The following is a 20,682-nucleotide window of genomic DNA, read 5'->3' on the forward strand; positions in this document are numbered from 1 at the left end:
ATGTTCAGCAGCATTTGCATTCACATTGCAGTTACATCAAAGTACAGCACATTGTAGAAAGTACTCCTTACTTGTTGTTGATGCTTGAGTTGTAGTGTTGGTAAACAGTGTTGTGTCTGTAAAAAGTGACTGTATTCATGAAATAATCACATGAACAAACATCAACATTTGAACTCTTACTTGCTGTTGTTGGTCCTGAAGTAGTTGAAGTGTTGGCGACTGTTAAAAACGTGCAAAATTAATGATTGCCAAGGAAAATAATATTGAAAATCATCCAACGATCAAATGTACCTGTCCTTGATAGGCAGTATTGCCCGTCGGACGGAATACTTGCGATGCAAGTACAGGAGTCATCGATGATGGCCGCACAATTTCCATATATGATACATTTGTCATAGGACCAAACAAAGTCCTGCTCACATCTGCACTGGAAGTCGCTCCCATTGGAGTAGCAGACTACACAAGAACAAGGATTGGGAATAAAGATGAGAATGCATGCGACTAAGGAAAAGTGTTCCCTACTAAATATATATATATATATATATTTATATATATATTTATATATATATATATATATATATATATATATATATATATATATATATATATATATATATATATATATATATATATATATATATATATATGCCTTAACCCTAACCCTAAATAACTAATTATAAAAATAAGTAGTGATTGCATTTATTTGCATGTTTCATTGTTTTTACAAAGAAAATATCAAAATGTAACTTGAGTTGCAGGTTTAGACTAAGAGCTGCAAATTCCTATTATTTCTTTAGAAAGAATTCATTTATTTTTTGTTTCCCGTTTTAAATACATGTGCTCTTCTTTCATCATCATCTAAGATATTGTTTAAAAATGACTGTTATGGCTGGTAAGTTATGTTTCTCTTCTTTTCAACAAAGACATTTCAAAATGACACATTTTAAAGCTATAACTATAAAACCATAGTGTTGTAGCGTAAAACCGATGATGTGATATTTTGATCTAAGCCCATGCTTAGTCATAACACAGATTAGCTCGCATGTTGATATTGTTTTCTCTGGTTGTCGTGAAAACAAACAAAACAGATGCCATGCGAGACTTACTTTACTTGATTTGATAACAGATTGCAAGAGCCGGTTTGTTAGGTTTTTGCCAGGTTTGCACTAACTGGCTCATGCATATAAGCGCTGCCAAAAAAGTTCAAACAAGTTGAATAAACTCAAAACAAAAACACAACATTAGACTGAATTAGCTGACAACCACCATTCTAAATTTACACAAAATGCATGTTTCTTGTCAAGATGCAAATAATCCTGAATGCTTCTACCCGCTATTAATTAGCCTAATGTTCTCTAAAAAAAAAAAACGTCATTCTCCACTATGTATTGTTAATGTACACGAGGAAACCGTTATTAAACATTTCAGTTTCAGGCACACATTTTAAGCCCTGAACATGCCCGCATGCCTCTGCCTCTCTCTCTTAAGCTGCTCATCCTGCAGCTCTCGACACCACGGCCACACCTCCGTCCCCTCGCTTAACCTGCTCCTCTCGCAAACTCACATGGCATGACATGCACAAAAATCATGGAGCTGCAACAATGCATTAAGGCTAACTGTTGCAACAAATCAGACATTTTGTAGTGTCCAAATTCAGACAACTCTTCCCTCAACCATGGCCATCATCGCTCGCCTACGACGGGAAGCTAACACCAACTAGAGTCAGTGAACATTGCTCCAAAGTCAGATTTTGTGTTGATTTGTGTTTACAAAAGTAAACATTGACATAATGTAATAAATGATAAAACAAGGCAAAAGCTAAAGAAGGACTTCCCTGTTTATTACCGTGACTCCATTGTCATTGGACATTACAAAAAAAAGACGCGCAAAAATTCGGAAAACAGCAAGAAGCAAAATGAGAAAAAAACACAATGATGACATCAGCCAATAATAACAACATAAATCTTAGTTTTTTTCAAAAACAACAACAAAACAAAGTTTTATATATATATATATATATATATATATATATATATATATATATATATATATATATATATATATATATATATATATATATATATATATATATATATATATAAAAAAACATAGTTGACGCATGGGGTAGATCTTGCTTTGTTTTTAGGTTGAGACCAGGGATTTTGGGCTCAAAGGTTGGTGACCACTGAAATACACAATGTCTCTGATAAGAAATACTCAAATATAAGACCATATATAACCAAAACATTAAATAAAACAGATCATCAAGTCTCGACAAAATTCCGCCTAATCCAATATTGAACATCTTGAAGTGTAGTTTTACCTTTTTTGGTAAAACAGGGTCAGGGTTGTTTTGTTGTCGTTTTGGTTGCTATCACTTTCGAACAGATTTGGCCCTCTGGTTAGTCTCCCTCGTCTCATTCCGTTTGAAGATGAAAATATTCCCACATCAGAACATTTGGCTTTGCAATCATCTTTTGTCCTTAATTTCTGGCACGTTAACTTGTATTTACCTTTTGAGGCTGACTCTTCAGTGTGTGTATGCTAGTGGCCCCTCCACTCACAGAGAGAAGGAGAGTTGATTTCATTCCGCTATAAAACAAACACGCTCAGGTGTTGAGACTAGAGATGTCCGATAATATCGGCCTGCCGATATTATCGGCCGATAAATGCTTTAAAATGTGATATCTAAAATTATCGGTATCGGTTTCAAAAAGTAAAATTAATGACTTTTTAAAACGCCGTAGTACGCAGCGGTACATCCGTTAAAACACGGATATAAACCCAGTCAGTAGCCCCTCCCCTCTCCCCTCTCCCCTCATCCCTCTCCCACACACAACACAGGAGTTGACAACTGCAGCATGAGAGGTTTACTGGCGACGCTTAATGACCTCATCAAACAGCCGCGAGCGGAGCAGAACAACAACAAGAGTGTGTTGTTGCCGGTGCTGTAGCCGTGGCTAACAAGCGAGCGAGCTCGGTGACTGACTAACGACACCATGTCTATGGTTTGGGACAGTGACGTGCAGTCACTAGAGGCAGGTGAGGCGGGGCCTCACCTGCCATCATGGAAAGAAAAAAAATGTAAAAAGAAAAAAAAAAATTTAAATTGTTATATGTATCCAGTGATTGTACTATAAAGTTATTTTCCATTTCACTTCACCAGTTTTAGATTATTTTTATTCAAAATCGCTGAATTTTCACATTTGCCGTTCAAATACTGAGAAGAGACGGTGCGGTGAACAGCAGCCAGTCGAGGCACGTCACTCAGTGCCTCAACATAAACGGACTCGGCTAACTGCTGGTCTGCTGTGCAGTGAGACCGTATTGCTATATGAATTATATTATACATTTCCGTAGTTTAGTTAGCTGAGGTATATAATGTACAGTGTATTTTGTCAATAACTGTATGTGTGTAAAGTATTTCTTGTGCTGAGCGATCATAAAACTGCTGCGAAGACGCACTGGCTGAGGCTCGCGTAACCCCGCTTCCTGGTGCTGGTTAAGGCACCTTCGCCGCAGACTGCACCCCCCAAGAGAGCGCCACACCAACCAAAGCCCACACCCAAACCCTCCACGTGCAAGACCGAATCCACCCACAAAAAGTAACTTAACAAGAAGCCAAAAAGTGCAAAAACAACATTGCTCGCGCCGGAGGAGCCGTGAACGACTGCAGGGACACAACATTAGGTACACCTGCAGACTGCAGCACGGATTTCATATTTCATTCATTCACAACTCCTCCAACACGAACACCACTGTTCCCGCACTTATAATTAAAGGTAAGACCATAATAACCTTTTTTTTTATTAAATGTGCTTTTTTGTGTGCTACAGTTTGTATGTGTAAAGTTAAAGTTAAGTTAAAGCAGGGGCGTCACTAGCTTTTAAGGACAGGGTGGGCTTTGCCCCCAGGAGATGCACAGGATGCGAGCGAATGTTACGCACGAGCACAAAACTTCACAAACGGCTAACAAAGACTTAGAAATTATTCATTGTTATTATTATTATTTTTAAAAAATGCACGGGACGAAATGAAATGCTCCCCGGGACGATGGCTTTTAACGATATATTTTCTTTTTCTTTTTATGTATTTATTCACTTTACATTTTATATTAAATGTCTTGGTTTTTCCTCCCTCTGAAAATCCTATTAAATGTTTAACAAGCCATCCTATAATAATAAAACAGCTATTAATGTAACAATACAATAAAACAAATATATTTAATGATGTTTTTTTCATTATTTTAACAATAGGCTAATGTATATCAATCAATCAATCAATCTTTATTTATATAGCCCTAAATCACAAGTGTCTCAAAGGGCTGCACACGCCACAACGACATCCTCGGTACAAAGCCCACATATGGGCAAGGAAAAACTCACCCCAGTGGGACGTCGATGTGAATGACTATGAGACACCTTGGAGAGGACCGCATATGTGGGTAACCCCCCCCCCTCTAGGGGAGACCGAAAGCAATGGATGTCGAGTGGGTCTGACATAATATTGTGAGAGTCCAGTCCATAGTGGATCCAACATAATAGTAAGAGTCCAGTCCATAGTGGGGCCAGCAGGACACCATCCCGAGCGGAGACGGGTCAGCAGCGCAGAGATGTTCCCAGCCGATGCACAGGCGAGCGGTCCACCCTGGGTCCCGACTCTGGACAGCCAGCACTTCATCCATGGCCACCGGACCTGTGCCCCACCCCCCTCAAGGAAAAGGGGAGCAGAGGAGAAAAGAAAAGAAACGGCAGATCAACTGGTCTAACAGGGGGGCTATTTAAAGGCTAGAGTATACAAATGAGTTTTAAGATGGGACTTAAATGCTTCTACTGAGGTAGCATCTCTAATTGTTACCGGGAGGGCATTCCATAGTACTGGAGCCCCAATAGAAAACGCTCTATAGCCCGCAGACTTTTTTTGGGCTCTGGGAATCACTAATAAGCCGGAGTTCTTTGAACGCAGATTTCTTGCCGGGACATATGGTACAATACAATCGACAAGATAGGACGACAAGATATTACTTTATATAGATTCTACAAGAAACACAAAACTTAAAAAATAAATGATTTACAATTGCACACACAAGGTTTTGTGCAGCTTCACTCATTGTAAAGGAAGATAATGTGCTTCGTACACCTGCAGGACCGCAAGCAAGGTCGCAGAGAAAATGCGGGCTGGAATTTGAGTGATGTGGGCATTTTCTATATGAACAAGTGGAATGGATTGGATACCGACACACGAAAGGGGCTCTCTACCTTACGCTACGAAGTGAGGGGAAACTGAGTGAATAATAACAGGTTATATGATTATTTATTTCAACTCATATTTGGGCCACTTTATAATGAATATGTCGGCATTTATTTGTAAAAAAAAACAAAAAAAAACAAACAAATTATTTAAGGGGGCTTAAGAATATTTTAGGGGGGCTTGAGCCCCCCTAAAATAGGCCTAACAACGCCAATGAGTTAAAGTACCAATGATTGTCACACACACTAGGTGTGGTGAAATTTGTCCTCTGCATTTGACCCATCTCCTTGATCACCCCCTGGGATGTGAGGGGAGCAGTGGGCAGCAGCGGCGCCGCGCCCGGGAATAATTGTTGGTGATTTAACCCCCAATTCCAACCCTTGATGCTGAGTGCCAAGCAGGGAAGAATGCTGGTATGAGCTTTTAAACATAACCAGTTAACTGCTGCCAATCAAATGGTGAATAAGATACTCTTTAGGGTTCATATGTTTGTAAATCTGACTGTGATGAAGTCAGTGCCTCACCAGTCATGAACCTCACCACACGTCACTGGTTTGGGATTATTTTAAAGTGTGTCTGACGGATAAAAAACTGCCAGTTTGCAATGACTGCAAAAAGTTGGTTACGCGTGGAGGAACCAAGACGTCTTCCTTTAATACGTGCAATTTGATCTCCCACCTCTTCAAGAATCATAAGGAGATACACGATGAATACAAGCGGAAGATGGATGAAAAGCAAACACCGAAAAAAGTAGTACCACACAGTTGTCGCTTAAAGACTCCGCCGAGAAAAAACAAAAATACAACATGGCGCACACTTTGCAGCTTGCAGTGAGCGGAGCTGCCCTGTCTCAACGCAGCATTTCAGAAGCTCTGACTGACTGCTAGGCCACTTCAAGCACTCACCACTAGCTTGCAGCACATTTTTGTTACTCATACACATACGTTAGAGCAGGGCAGATTATAATTTCCTGTTATACAGTATGCCAGGCAGTCTTGCACTAAAGGAGGACTATATTATTGTTTACTTTATTACTCTAGTATACTCTGGACTGAAGCTGTGTGCCTTCATTGTTTTTGTAGCTGTTGTTTTGAGACATGTTTAAAAAAAATAAAGAATAATGCACTTTCTTAGACTTAGACTTAGATTTTGTGAAAGTCAACATATAGTATTTCCCATAGTTGTAGTGGGTATCAGGATTATCTCAGGGAGAGCATGTCCCAAATTCCAAGCTGCTGTTTTGAGGCATGTTAAAAAAAGAAATGCACTTTGTGACTCCAATAATAAATATGGCAGTGCCATGTTGGCACTTTTTTCCGTAATTTGAGTTGAAGTTGTTCTTTTATTTTGGAAAACCTTGTTACATTGTTTAATGCATCCAGCAGGGCATCACAACAAAATTAGGCATAATTATGTGTTAATACCACGACCGTATATATCGGTATCGGTTGATATCAGAATCGGTAATTAAGAGTTGTACAATATCGGAATATCGGATATCGGCAAAAAAGCCATTATCGGACATCTCTAGTTGAGACCAATGAAAAAGTAAACTCTCTTGCAGACTGCTTGGAAGCGACAAACGAAGCAGCCTTTTGTGTATTTACTAGCCTCAACCGTCGTGAAAAGAATGCTAATGCTAACAAGCTAACGCTAAAGCTAATGTATTTGTGTTGTCTGCGTGAGATAAACACTGAATCAAAAAACACAGGACGAGATGTTGAACAGTCCCTTGTGCCTTATTGTTGGGAGTGGTAGACAGACAACGAGAGGCGGGGGGGGGGGGGGGGGGGCTGGGCAGGGTTGAATTTCAGGACAATTGGACAAGTGACACATCTTCAGTAGTGTGCCCTTGCATCATTGGGTGTTTCGTCCTTCAAACACCATACACCCTCCACAAGGGTGGCCCGCCGCAGGATGATCAGTCCTTAGTTTGTGTCCCGGGCTCAACTGTTCCCGAAATTCACCCTGTTACACTGCTGTTTTTGGGGCCCAACCGGGGTCCTTCCGCTTGAGCCAAATCCACTGGTTGCTTCTTTCAGCTGCCTCTGAGACTGGTCTGATGGTCCTCCGCAGAGCCTGACAGTGGCTGCCGAGTTCTCTCAGCAGTCTGATGGTAGACGACGCCACAAATCCTCTGCATCCCACTTCAACTGGATAGGCTTTGGTGTTCCAGTCACGCTACCTCGCTTCTTCTGCTAGCTCTGAGTAGTGCAGCTTCTTACAGCAATAGGCCTCCTACACAGAGTTCTCCCATGGGACTGTGAGCTCTATAATGTAAGCAGTCTTCACTAAAGGGGACCAGAGCACCAAGTCTGGCCTGAGGTTGGTAGAGGCAATCACAGGTGGGAAAACTGGTTGTTTGCCGATGTCTGCCAGCATCTTCCAGTCGCGAGCCATGTATAGGTGTCCTGCTTCTGGTTTGGTGGAAAGCTGTTTGGGTGTTTTCCCGCCCTCTCGGACAAATATTGTTGTCTTCAACGGATTGGATACTCTTGGTGGCAAAGAGTTGACGGCACTATGCTTGCTCTCCAGGGCTGATGCCAAGCTCTTGAGGACCTGGTTGTGCCGCCAGGTGTATCTCGCCTGCGTGAGGCTCGTCTTGCATCCTGTCATGATGTGTCTGAGGGTTGCTGGAGTTGGGCAGAGGGTACAGATTGGATCCTCACCGTACCACTGATGGTGATTCTTTGGTGATGGGAGCACACATCATCACTCTGATGATGAAGCTGATTGTACTTGCACTTCCATCTGCCATAGCTCCTTCCAGCTTATCTTTCTCCTCTCCACTCCTTCCCACTGCATCCATTTCCCCTGTTTGGCAAGAGAGACGGCCTTCGCACTCCTCAAGACCTCCTCCTGGCGACGCACCTCCTCCACCACCAGCGTCCTCCGCTCTGATGTTGTAGCCTTTTTCCAGGATGGTTCTCTTGCAGTCAGGCCAAAGCCTCCTTTTCCCTGGTGGACCTTTCCCACGATGTCTTTGTGCCTCAGGGCTGCTGTAGCTTGCTGCACTGCATCGGATGGTGTCCACCTCCGCCCAGTTGCTAGGGGCAGCTGACATTTATTATTTATAGATTGTTTGTCACAGCGCAGTTTCGAACCCACAATCCTCCCATTGCAAGATCCAACACTCTGTCTGGCAGCATGCCAGAACATGCCCCCGCACGCGCCGAGCGCCTCACGCCACGCTTCGCCGCAGCTGCCGGCTTTCATCAATCAGCGCACCTGGCAGCAATCAGGAGGACAGCATAAAGATCAGTCACTCCTTGGAACCTACGCCGGAACATCGTTAACTCTTGTAGTAAGCATTACGTCTCTGGCTTCCCTCTCATTGTCCTCGCCTTTCTTTTGTCTTTTGCCCTTTTTTGTCTTGTTGACTGATGTCCTTTGTTCTCCTTGCAGTGCCCGCCTTGTTCTGTGTGCTCGAGCGCTGTACCTTGACCTCCACCCGGAAATTGGACAGTCTCCCTTAATCCTCGATCACTCGTTTGGACTTGGACATTGTTGCTTGTCGCCTGCCCTCGACCACCTGCCTGTCCCCGGATCTCCCTTGTGCCTCCCCTCTTGGTCAGACGAAGTTTTCATCCATTACGCATGTACAACATCTTCTTGAATTATCCATCCATCCATCCATTTTCTACCGCTTATTCCCTTCGGGGTCGCGGGGGGCACTGGAGCCTATCTCGGCGGGGTACACCCTGGACAAGTCGCCACCCTCTTGAATTATTTACATGGTTAATTTTACACTTAATCCTGCATCCAACACTTAGAGTAGCATACACATCCCACACAATCATCAAAGATTACAATAAACCTGGTAAACTTAAGCTCTTCGTGGTGTCGTCTCCTTCCAACCTTCACGTACATAACAATGCGTTCCGGTCAACCATGTCGAAACCAGACGACAACCCCAAGCCTAGTCTCGCTCCCCAAGAATCCGGACTTGGAGGTAATGTGCTCAGTCCTGAAGATGCACCAGACTCGTTTTGAGGCTTTAGAGGACAACTTAGAGAAGGCATTTACCAAGCTGTACACCAAGCTGGACCAGCTTGGCCCCAGCCCAGTGCAAGACCAGGTAACGGGTCAGCATGCCACACCTGCCCCTAGCCCTGGAAGTGTTCCCTTTGCGAGTCCAAGACCTTTTGAAGGTGATTTTGAGCTCATTAAAGGCTTTTTGGTGCAGTGCGAATTAATTTTTTTGCACCAACCATCACGCTACACTTCTGATGGAGCTAAAATTGCATTTGTTTTTTCGCTACTTGCCGGACCTGCCCTCAAGTGGGCTACAGCAGCCTTGGACAAGTCACTGGGCCTAGGCACCGACTACGCAGCCTTCCGGTACGAGTTCCTTGCCGTATTTGACCACCCCAAGGATGGGGGGGATGCTGCAGGACGTTTCACACTATCCAGCAAGGAACTCGCTCAGTGGCAACTTACACCCTCGAGTTCCGGACCATTGCTGCAGACAGCGGCTGGAATGACAAGGCTGTACAGAGTGCTTTTCGTCAAGGACTCTCTGAAGAAATCAAGGACGATCTGCTGAGAGACAGACCAACCTCCTCTAAAGCCCTCATCGACTTAGCACTCCAGTACGACCATAGACTTGTTGAGCGAGCAACCGAGAGAGCCCGTAGTGGCTATGCTAGCTCTTCCTGCCCTCCAATCTTCCGGAGGACAACCTGCCCCATTACCGGTTGCAGTGGCAGCACCTGAACCCAAGCAAGTGGGAAGAATCCGTTTGGGGGCGGGGGAGAGGCAGAGAAGGTTGAGGCAGTGCCTTTGCCTCTACTGCGGGGGTGCGGGACACATGGTCCGCTACTGTCCGTCCCAACCAAAAGACCAGGTTCACCAGCAAGGGGGATCCCGGTGAGCCATTCGACACTTCCCCAGGAACAAGGAACTCGGGCATCTGTTTTTCCGCCTCCTTGACGTGGAACAACAGGAGGGTGGAAGTTAAGGCTTTTCTGGACTCTGGGGCGGACGATAGCCTGATGGACTACGGGTTCGCCCAACAGAATAGAATTCCCTTAGTATCCTTGGACAAGGACCTTCCAGCCCAAGCTCTAGACAGACACCCATTGGGTCACATCAGGTACCGCACGGAGTCCCTGCTACTCAATTTATCCGGGAACCATTCAGAGACCATCCGTTTCTGGGTGCTGGAGGCTCCCACCGCTCCTGTGGTATTAGGGAGAGCATGGCTGAAGCAGCACGACCCGCACATCTCTTGGACCTCCGGCGAGATCTTGGCATGGAGCACCCGCTGCTATGCTAACTGCTTGAAGGCAGCCTCGGCCCCCAGCAAGACCATTCAGAACCATAAAACCCCGGTCGACCTCACTACAGTCCCAGAGTGATATCATGACCTCGCTGAGGTTTTCAGTACAGAACGTGCTCAATCCCTTCCGCCGCATAGACCTTACGACTGTGCTATCAAGCTACTTCCTGGGGCTCCCCTACCTTCCAGCCGTCTTTACAACTTGTCCCTTCCCGAAAGAGAGACCATGAAGAATTACATCTCTGAATCACTGGCTTCCGGAATCATTACCCCGTCCAAATCCCCCGTGGCGGCAGGGTTTTTCTTCGTGACCAAGAAAGACGGGTCCTTGCGACCTTGCATTGACTACCGGCACCTCAACAACATAACTATCAAGAATAAGTACCCACTGCCCCTTCTGAACGCATCTTTTGAACCCCTGGCACCAGCCACTATCTTGACTAAGCTCGACCTTCGCAATGCATACCACCTGGTCCGGATCAAGAAGGGTGACGAATGGAAGACGGCGTTCAATACTCACCTCGGCCACTATGAGTACAAGGTCATGCCTTTTGGACTCACTAATGCTCCTGCAGTTTTCCAGACGCTGGTCAATGACATCCTTCGTGACATGCTGGACCAGTTTGTGGTGGTTTACTTGGATGACATCCTTATTTTTTCTCGCAACCCGCAGGAACATCAGCAGCATGTTCGTCTGGTTCTTCAGCTACTTCTGGAAAACCGACTCTTTGTCAAGGCGGAGAAGTGCTGTTTTCATGCGTCATCGGTGGACTTCCTTGGCTTCATCATTGAGAGGGGTCACGTCAGGGCTAACCCCGGGAAGGTCAAAGCAGTGGTAGCCTGGCCACAACCCGCTTCCAGAACGGAACTCAGGGGACTCTTGGACTTCGCTGGATTTTACAGGCGATTCATCCTTAATTTCAGCCGCATCGCTGCACTCTTCAATGCTCTCACCTCGTCCAAGGTAAATTTTTTGTGGTCACCCGAGGCCGACCATACCTTCAGGGGGCTCAAGACCAGCTTTGTCTCCGCACCTCTTCTCATCCATCCTGACTGGGACTGTCCATTTTTGGTAGAGGTGGACGCCTCTGATTCGGGGATAGGGGCCATACTTTCCCAGCGGACCATAGCAACCATCTCGCCATCCGATCAGCCCGAAGGATCAACAACCGTCAGGCGAGATGGCAACAGTTTTTTTCCCGGTTCGACTACATACTGTCTTACAGACCGGGATCCAAGAACCAGAAGGCGGACGCACTATCTAGAGTGCACATAGCGGAGAACACTTGCCCTACTACCCCCGAAACCATTCTGCCATCAACCCGTATTGTGGGAATGGTATCCTGGAGAGTGGAGGACCTGGTAAAAAAGGCTCTTCAGGCTCGTCCAGGTCCTGGGGGAAGACCACCAGGCAAGCTGTTCGTCCACTGCGAACTTCGGCCTCGGGTCCTGGATTGGGCACATTCCAGTCTTTTTTCTTGTCATCCGGGGTTCCAACGAACCCTGTCCTTCATCTGAAGACGTGTTTGGTGGCCATCAATGGCCGCCGACACACGGGAATTTATCGCTGCTTGTACTGCTTGTGTTCGCAGCAAACCGTCGCACCGACCTCCGGCTGGCCTCCTACACCCTCTGCCAATTCCTGCTCATACTTGGTCGCACATAGTGTTGGACTTCGTCACTGGCTTTCCCGTATCAACACAACACCATCCTCACCATTGTTGATCGTTTTTCCAAGGCAGCACACTTCGTTCCTCTCCGCAAGCTGCCCTCTTCTTCCGAGACAGCAGACCTCCTTACCTTGCATGTCGTCAAGCAGCACGGAATCCCCATGGACATTGTTTCTGACCGAGGCCCTCAGTTTACCTCCAAGGTATGGAAGGCGTTCTGCAAAGGGATTGGGGCCTCGGTCAGCCTCACTTCGGGATATCACCCCCAAAGCAATGGACAAGCCGAGAGAGCCAACCAGCTTGGAGACCATGCTTCGCTGTGTTGCCCAACATCAGCCCACGTCCTGGAGCAAGTTCATCCCGTGGGTGGAGTATTCCTACAACGCCATGAAGAGCTCCGCCACCGGTATGTCTCCTTTTGAATGTTCTTTGGGCTACCAACCTCCCATGTTTCCACAACAGGAGCTCGAGATTGCAGTACCCTCTACGAGGGCCCACATCAAGAGATGTCAGAGGGTGTGGAGAGCCACCCGTTCGGCCCTGGTGAGGGCGTCCGAGAGGATGTGTCGCAGTGCAAATAAACATTGAATCCCTGCCCCTTCCTATCAGCCGGGACAACGTGTCATGTTGCTCGTCAAGGACCTTAGCCTCCAGGTACCATCCAAGAAATTAGCTCCCCGTTTTGTTGGTCCTTATCCCATAATTTCCATAATCAACCAGGCATCTGTTAAATTGGCTCTCCCACCCTCAGTCAAGCGACATCCGGTAGTCCACGTGTCCCAGATAAAACCGGTGGCGGAGAGCGCTCTATCCCCTTCTACCCTTACCCCGTCCCCTCCTAGGTTCCTTGAAGACGGCGACCCGGTTTGGACGGTAAAGAAGATCCTCAGGGTCCGTCGGCAGGGTAGGGGGCTGGTACACTTGGTCGACTGGGAGGGATACGGACCGGAGGACAGGTTTTGGGTGCCGGCCTCCTACCTTGCCGACCCCTCTCTTCTGGAGGATTTCTACCGCGCCAACCCGGGGGCCCTCAGACGCTCGTCGAATGCCTCGCCTAAGGAGGGGGGTACTGTCACAGCGCAGTCTCGAACCCACAATCCTCCCATTGTAAGATCCAACACTGTCTGGCAGCATGCCAGGACACGCCCCCGCACACGCCGAGCGCTTCACGCCCACGCTTTGCCGCAGCTGCCAGCTTTCATCAATCTGCGCACCTGGCAGCAATCAGGAGGATAGCATAAAGATCAGTCACTCCTTGGAACCTATGCCGGAACGTCTTTAACTCTTATAGTAAGCATTACGTCTCTGGCTTCCCTCTCATTGTCCTCGCCTTTCTTTTGTCTTTTGCCCTTTTTTGTCTTGTTGACTGATGTCCCTTGTTCTCCTTGCAGTGCCCGCCTTGTTCTGTGTGCTCGAGCGCTGTACCTCGACCTCCACCCGAAAATTGGACTGTCTCCCTCATCCTCGATCACTCGTTTGGACTTGGACATTGTTGCTTGCCGCCTGCCCTCGACCACCTGCCTGTCCCCGGATCTCCTTGTGCCTCCCCTCTTGGTCAGACAAAGTTTTCATCCATTACGCATGTACAACATCCTCTTGAATTATTTACATGGTTAATTTTACACTTAATCCTGCATCCAACACTTAGAGTAGCATACACATCCCACACAATCATCAAAGGTTACAATAAACCTGGTAACCTTCAGCTCTTTGTGGTGTCGTCTCCTTCCAACCCTCACGTACATAACATTGTTATTTACTGCTGAAATGGACTAATAAGGACTCACCTGACCCTCATGAATTCATCATTTACTGAGAAGACGACTTTCTGGCTGCTGGACATTACGAACAAATGCCTGACTTTTTATGAACAATTCGGGACACTTTCTTTTCTAAATCATAATGTTTTGTATATCATTGCTTTGTATTTCATTAACTTGCTTTTTAGTAAAAGAACTGTGACCTAATATTGTCTGTTTATTCACATGGTACCAGTGTAGAAATATAGTAAACCACTCCTCCATACATCATCAGCCTGATTTGTGCAAACCACACACTTCTACATGAACTAGGGGTTCCAGGAACCAAAAGTATGAACTTTTAGTGGAAAGGGCCTATAGACTCCAGCTCTCCTGTGTCACTGAACAGGAAAAACAACAAAATGGATAATTGGAAGTCGAGCGCTGCAAGAACCAGTCTTTTGATATACAGGTAAAAGCCAGTAAATTAGAATATTTTGAAAAACTTGATTTATTTCAGTAATTGCATTCAAAAGGTGTAACTTGTACATTATATTTATTCATTGCACACAGACTGATGCATTCAAATGTTTATTTCATTTAATTTTGATGATTTGAAGTGGCAACAAATGAAAATCCAAAATTCCGTGTGTCACAAAATTAGAATATTACTTAAGGCTAATACAAAAAAGGGATTTTTAGAAATGTTGGCCAACTGAAAAGTATGAAAATGAAAAATATGAGCATGTACAATACTCAATACTTGGTTGGAGCTCCTTTTGCCTCAATTACTGCGTTAATGCGGCGTGGCATGGAGTCGATGAGTTTCTGGCACTGCTCAGGTGTTATGAGAGCCCAGGTTGCTCTGATAGTGGCCTTCAACTCTTCTGCGTTTTTGGGTCTGGCATTCTGCATCTTCCTTTTCACAATACCCCACAGATTTTCTATGGGGCTAAGGTCAGGGGAGTTGGCGGGCCAATTTAGAACAGAAATACCATGGTCCGTAAACCAGGCACGGGTAGATTTTGCGCTGTGTGCAGGCGCCAAGTCCTGTTGGAACTTGAAATCTCCATCTCCATAGAGCAGGTCAGCAGCAGGAAGCATGAAGTGCTCTAAAACTTGCTGGTAGACGGCTGCGTTGACCCTGGATCTCAGGAAACAGAGTGGACCGACACCAGCAGATGACATGGCACCCCAAACCATCACCCAACCATGCAAATTTTGCATTTCCTTTGGAAATCGAGGTCCCAGAGTCTGGAGGAAGACAGGAGAGGCACAGGATCCACGTTGCCTGAAGTCTAGTGTAAAGTTTCCACCATCAGTGATGGTTTGGGGTGCCATGTCATCTGCTGGTGTCGGTCCACTCTGTTTCCTGAGATCCAGGGTCAACGCAGCCGTCTACCAGCAAGTTTTAGAGCACTTCATGCTTCCTGCTGCTGACCTGCTCTATGGAGATGGAGATTTCAAGTTCCAACAGGACTTGGCGCCTGCACACAGCGCAAAATCTACCCGTGCCTGGTTTACGGACCATGGTATTTCTGTTCTAAATTGGCCCGCCAACTCCCCTGACCTTAGCCCCATAGAAAATCTGTGGGGTATTGTGAAAAGGAAGATGCAGAATGCCAGACCCAAAAACGCAGAAGAGTTGAAGGCCACTATCAGAGCAACCTGGGCTCTCATAACACCTGAGCAGTGCCAGAAACTCATCGACTCCATGCCACGCCGCATTAACGCAGTAATTGAGGCAAAAGGAGCTCCAACCAAGTATTGAGTATTGTACATGCTCATATTTTTCATTTTCATACTTTTCAGTTGGCCAACATTTCTAAAAATCCCTTTTTTGTATTAGCCTTAAGTAATATTCTAATTTTGTGACACACGGAATTTTGGATTTTCATTTGTTGCCACTTCAAATCATCAAAATTAAATGAAATAAACATTTGAATGCATCAGTCTGTGTGCAATGAATAAATATAATGTACAAGTTACACCTTTTGAATGCAATTACTGAAATAAATCAAGTTTATCAAAATATTCTAATTTACTGGCTTTTACCTGTATATTGACAAAGACTGAAAAACATAATTACATTGAAGTGCCTACCTCTGGTGACATTGAACTATGATTTAACATTGAAGTTACTGCCTGTGGTGACATTTAAGTAACATTTAACATTTAAGTACATACCTGTGGTGACATTTAAGTAAGATTTAACATTTAAGTGCCTACTTGTAGTGACTTATAACTTGTAACATTTAAGTACCTACCTGTGGTGACATTTAAGTAAGATTTAACGTTGCGATTACTACCTGTGGTGACATTTAAGTAACATTTCAGTGCCTTCCTATGATGACTTTTAAGTAACATTTAACATTTATGTGCCTACATATAGTGACTTTTAAGTAACATTGAAGTGCCTACCAGTGGTGACTTTTAAGTAACATTTAACATTGAAGTTACTATTTGTAGTGACGTTTAAGTAACATTTTAGTACCTACCTGTGGTGACATTTAAGTAAAAATTTAACATTGATATTATTACCTGTAGTGGCATTTACGTAACTTTTAAGTGACATTTAAGTAAGATTTAACATTAAAGGTTACTACCTGTGGTGGCATTTAAGTAACATTTAACATTTAAGTGCCTACCTCTGGTGACTTTCAAGTAACATTGAAGTGCCTACCTGGAGGTGACTTTTAAGTAACATTTAAGTGCCTGTCTGTGATGACATTTAAGTAACATTTAAGTGTGGTGACATTTAAATAAAATGTAATTGCCTACCTGTGGTGACATTTAAGTAACATTTAATTGCCTACCTGTGGTGACGTTTAAGTAACATTTAAGTGCCTACCTGTGGTGACTTTTAGGTAACATTTAACATTTAAATGCCTTCCTGTGGTGACATTTAAGCAACATTTAAGTGCCTACCTGTAGTGACATTTAAGTAACATTTAAGTTACTACATTTAAGTAACATTTAAGTTACTACTTGTGGTGACATTTAAGTAACATTTAACAATTAAGTGCCTACCTGTAGTGACATTTAAGTAACATTTAAGTTACTACATGTGGTGACATTTAAGTAACATTTAAGTTATTACTTGTGGTGACATTTAAGTAACATTTAACATTTAAGTGCCTACCTGTGGTGACATTTAAGTGCCTATCTATGGTGACATTTAAGTAATATTTAATTGCCTACCTGTGGTGACGTTTAAGTAACATTTAAGTGCCTACCTGTGGTGACTTTTAGGTAACATTTAACATATAAATGCCTTCCTGTGGTGACATTTAAGTAACATTTAAGTTACTACATGGGGTGACATTTAAGTTACTTCTTGTGGTGACATTTAAGTAACATTTAACATTTATGTGCCTACCTGTGGTGACATTTAAGTAACATTTAAGTTATTACTTGTGGTGACATTTAAGTAACATTTAACATTTAAGTGCCTACCTGTGGTGACATTTAAGTAACATTTAATTGCCTACCTGTAGTGACTTTTAAGTAACATTTAAGTGCCTACCTGTAGTGACTTTTAAGTAACATTTAAGTGCTAACCTGTTGTGACTTTTAAGTAACATTTAACAGTTCCAGTACTATGGAATGCCCTCCCGGTAACAATTAGAGATGCTACCTCAGTAGAAGCATTTAAGTCCCATCTTAAAACTCATTTGTATACTCTAGCCTTTAAATAGCCCCCCTGTTAGACCAGTTGATCTGCCGTTTCTTTTCTTTTCTCCTCTGCTCCCCTTTTCCTTGAGGGGGGTGGGGCACAGGTCCGGTGGCCATGGATGAAGTGCTGGCTGTCCAGAGTCGGGACCCAGGGTGGACCGCTCGCCTGTGCATCGGCTGGGAACATCTCTACGCTGCTGACCCGTCTCCGCTCGGGATGGTGTCCTGCTGGCCCCACTATGGACTGGACTCTTACTATTATGTTGGATCCACTATGGACTGGACTCTCACAATATTATGTCAGACCCACTCGACATCCATTGCTTTCGGTCTCCCCTAGAGGGGGGGGGTTACCCACATATGCGGTCCTCTCCAAGGTTTCTCATAGTCATTCACATCGACGTCCCACTGGGGTGAGTTTTTCCTTGCCCGTATGTGGGCTTTGTACCGAGGATGTCGTTGTGGCTTGTGCAGCCCTTTGAGACACTTGTGATTTAGGGCTATATAAATAAAGATTGATTGATTGATTGATTGATTGATTGATTGATTTTAAGTGCTTAAAAAATCCCAACTCACGAGGAAATAGTTAAAGGTTGTGGCGATTTATGAGACTGTAGACAAACACCAATTTACAAATTATAGACCTTTTTCTTTACTTTACTTTACTTTACTTTACTAAAATTTTCTAAAATGATTTAAAAACTGTTTAATACCAGATTGGACAAATGTATAAACACATATAGAACAGTTGCAGAACACCAATGAACCAATGACAGTGTCAGGCTTGCTACTAACAGTTTGGTCATGTTAGTGTTTTCCTGTGTTTGGTGTTTTAATTTCTGTCCAGCGCTCTTATTTCCAGTTTCTATTTCCTGTGTTTAGAATCACATCCTGTCCTGGCGCTCAGTATTTCCTGTTCAGTCTCTGCGTTTTGAAGCACCTCTACTTTCTTTTTCTATGTCTCGCCAGCACACCTGATTCTCATTCATTAGTTCTGCTTCATTCCACCTGGGTCCCTCCTGCAGTGTTAGATCAGTTTACTTTGTAGACTGTTGCTTGGCGTGATGTAATTGTTCCCCACTTCCTGTGATAAATTACTTTTAATTGCATTCCACCTGCTTTTCTCTGCATCCTTGGGGGTCACGCTGCGAGCAACGTTGACCAAACCGTGACATACCGAGCTAATATTTCAACATCGATGGACTTAATTGAGATAATGAAGGGCATTACCAATGCAATAGATAGTAAACAGTGCAAGCGACCGTTTTTATGGATCTAACTAAAGCATTTGACACAATTAATCATAGTATTTTAATCAAAAATTAGAACAGTACGGCCTCAGAGGATTGGGCTTGAACTGGGTAAGAAGCTACTTAACAGAGAGGAAGCAATAGGTGAAACCATGCGAACACATGTCTACAACGATAAATATATCCTGTGGTGTACCCAAGGGATCATCCATCCATCCATTTTCTACCGCTTGTCCCTTTTTGGGGACGCGGGGGGTGCTGGAGCCTATCTCAGCTACATTCGGGCGGAAGGCGGTGTACACCCTGGACAAGTTGCCACCTCATCACAGGGCCAACACAGATAGACAGACAACATTCGCACTCACATTCACACACTAGGGCCAATTTAGTGTTGCCAATCAACCTATCCCCAGGTGCATGTCTTTGGAGGTGGGAGGAAGCCGGAGTACCCGGAGAGAACCCACGCAGTCACGGGGAGAACATGCAAACTCCACACAGAAAGATCCCGAGCCCGGGATTGAACCCAGGACTGCTCAGGACCTTCGTATTGTGAGGCACATGCACTAACCCCTGTACCACAGTGCTGCCCCCCAAGGGATCAATACTGGGATAAAAAAACTTCAATCTTTAGATAAACGCCATTGGTAAAGTTACAAAGGGCTTAAAGTTAGTATTATTTGCAGATGATACAACTGCGTTTTGTTCAGAGGCGAAAACACAGAAGCTAATACAAATAGCAGAAGAAATTAACAAATTAAAAGGATGGTTTAACAAAAACAGACTATCCTTGAATCTCAGTAAAACTATTCAGTAAGAAAAAAAATTTCATTTAAAACATATGTACGCACGTACAACATTTAAATCCTTTAGCATATCAGTATGTGGAATTAAAGGCCTACTAAAACCCACTACTACCGACCACACAGTCTGATAGTTTATACATCAATGATGAAATCTTAACATTGCAACACATGCCAATACCGCCGGGTTAGCTTACTAAAGTGCAATTTTAAATTTTGCGCGAAATATCCTGCTGAAAACGTCTCGGTATGATGACGCCTGCGCGTGACGTCACGGATTGTAGAGGACATTTTGGGACAGCATGGTGGCCAGCTATTAAGTCGTCTGTTTTCATCGCAAAATTCCACAGTATTCTGGACATCTGTGTTGGTGAATCTTTTGCAATTTGTTCAATGAACAATGGAGACAGCAAAGAAGAAAGTTGTAGGTGGGAAGCGGTGTTTTGCGGCAGGTGTTGTGCCGGATAACGCACCCCCGCCGTAGAATGCACCCCCTGACTGTTGTGCCGGATAACACAGGCGGTGTTTCATTGTTTACATTCCCGGAAGATGACAGTCAAGCTTTACCATTGGCCTGTGGAGAACTGGGACAACAGAGACTCTTACCAGGAGGACTTTGAGTTGGATACGCAGACGCAGTACCATGAGTACGCATGCAGCTGCGGCTTCCAAACATTTGATCGCTTGCCCGTACGTGCGTGCCGCTATGTGCATGTCACGTACGTAACTTTGGGGACTTTGGGGAAATATATGTGCTGTATGAACTTTGGGGAGGTGAACGGTACTTTGGGCTGTGGGATTGAGTGTGTTGTGCAGGTGTTTGAGTTGTATTGGCGGGTTATATGGACGGGAGGGGGGAGGTGTTTGTTATGCGGTATTAATTTGTGGCAAATTAAATATAAGCCTGGTTGTGTTGTGGCTAATAGAGTATATATATGTCTTGTGTTTATTTACTGTTTTAGTCATTCCCAGTTGAATATCAGGTCCCACCCGCCTCTCACAGCATCTTCCCTATCT

The 20,682-nt window shown here is 44.4% G+C and overlaps 1 protein-coding gene across 1 annotated transcript in view; it reads right to left on the bottom strand.

Moving 5' to 3' along the window:
* The window catches only part of LOC133571910 (uncharacterized), a 145,889-nt gene that overhangs the window by 113,087 nt on the left and 12,120 nt on the right, over nucleotides 1-20,682 (bottom strand). Inside the window, exons 6-8 of the mRNA XM_072911827.1 lie at nucleotides 292-456; nucleotides 181-219; nucleotides 72-116 (exon numbers count right to left, since the gene is read on the bottom strand). Coding sequence (XP_072767928.1) covers nucleotides 72-116; nucleotides 181-219; nucleotides 292-456 — 249 coding nt within the window. The remainder of the gene's footprint in view (nucleotides 1-71; nucleotides 117-180; nucleotides 220-291; nucleotides 457-20,682) is intronic.

This window comes from Nerophis lumbriciformis, linkage group LG29 (assembly GCF_033978685.3).
Source record: "Nerophis lumbriciformis linkage group LG29, RoL_Nlum_v2.1, whole genome shotgun sequence".
Classification (NCBI taxonomy): domain Eukaryota; kingdom Metazoa; phylum Chordata; class Actinopteri; order Syngnathiformes; family Syngnathidae; genus Nerophis; species Nerophis lumbriciformis.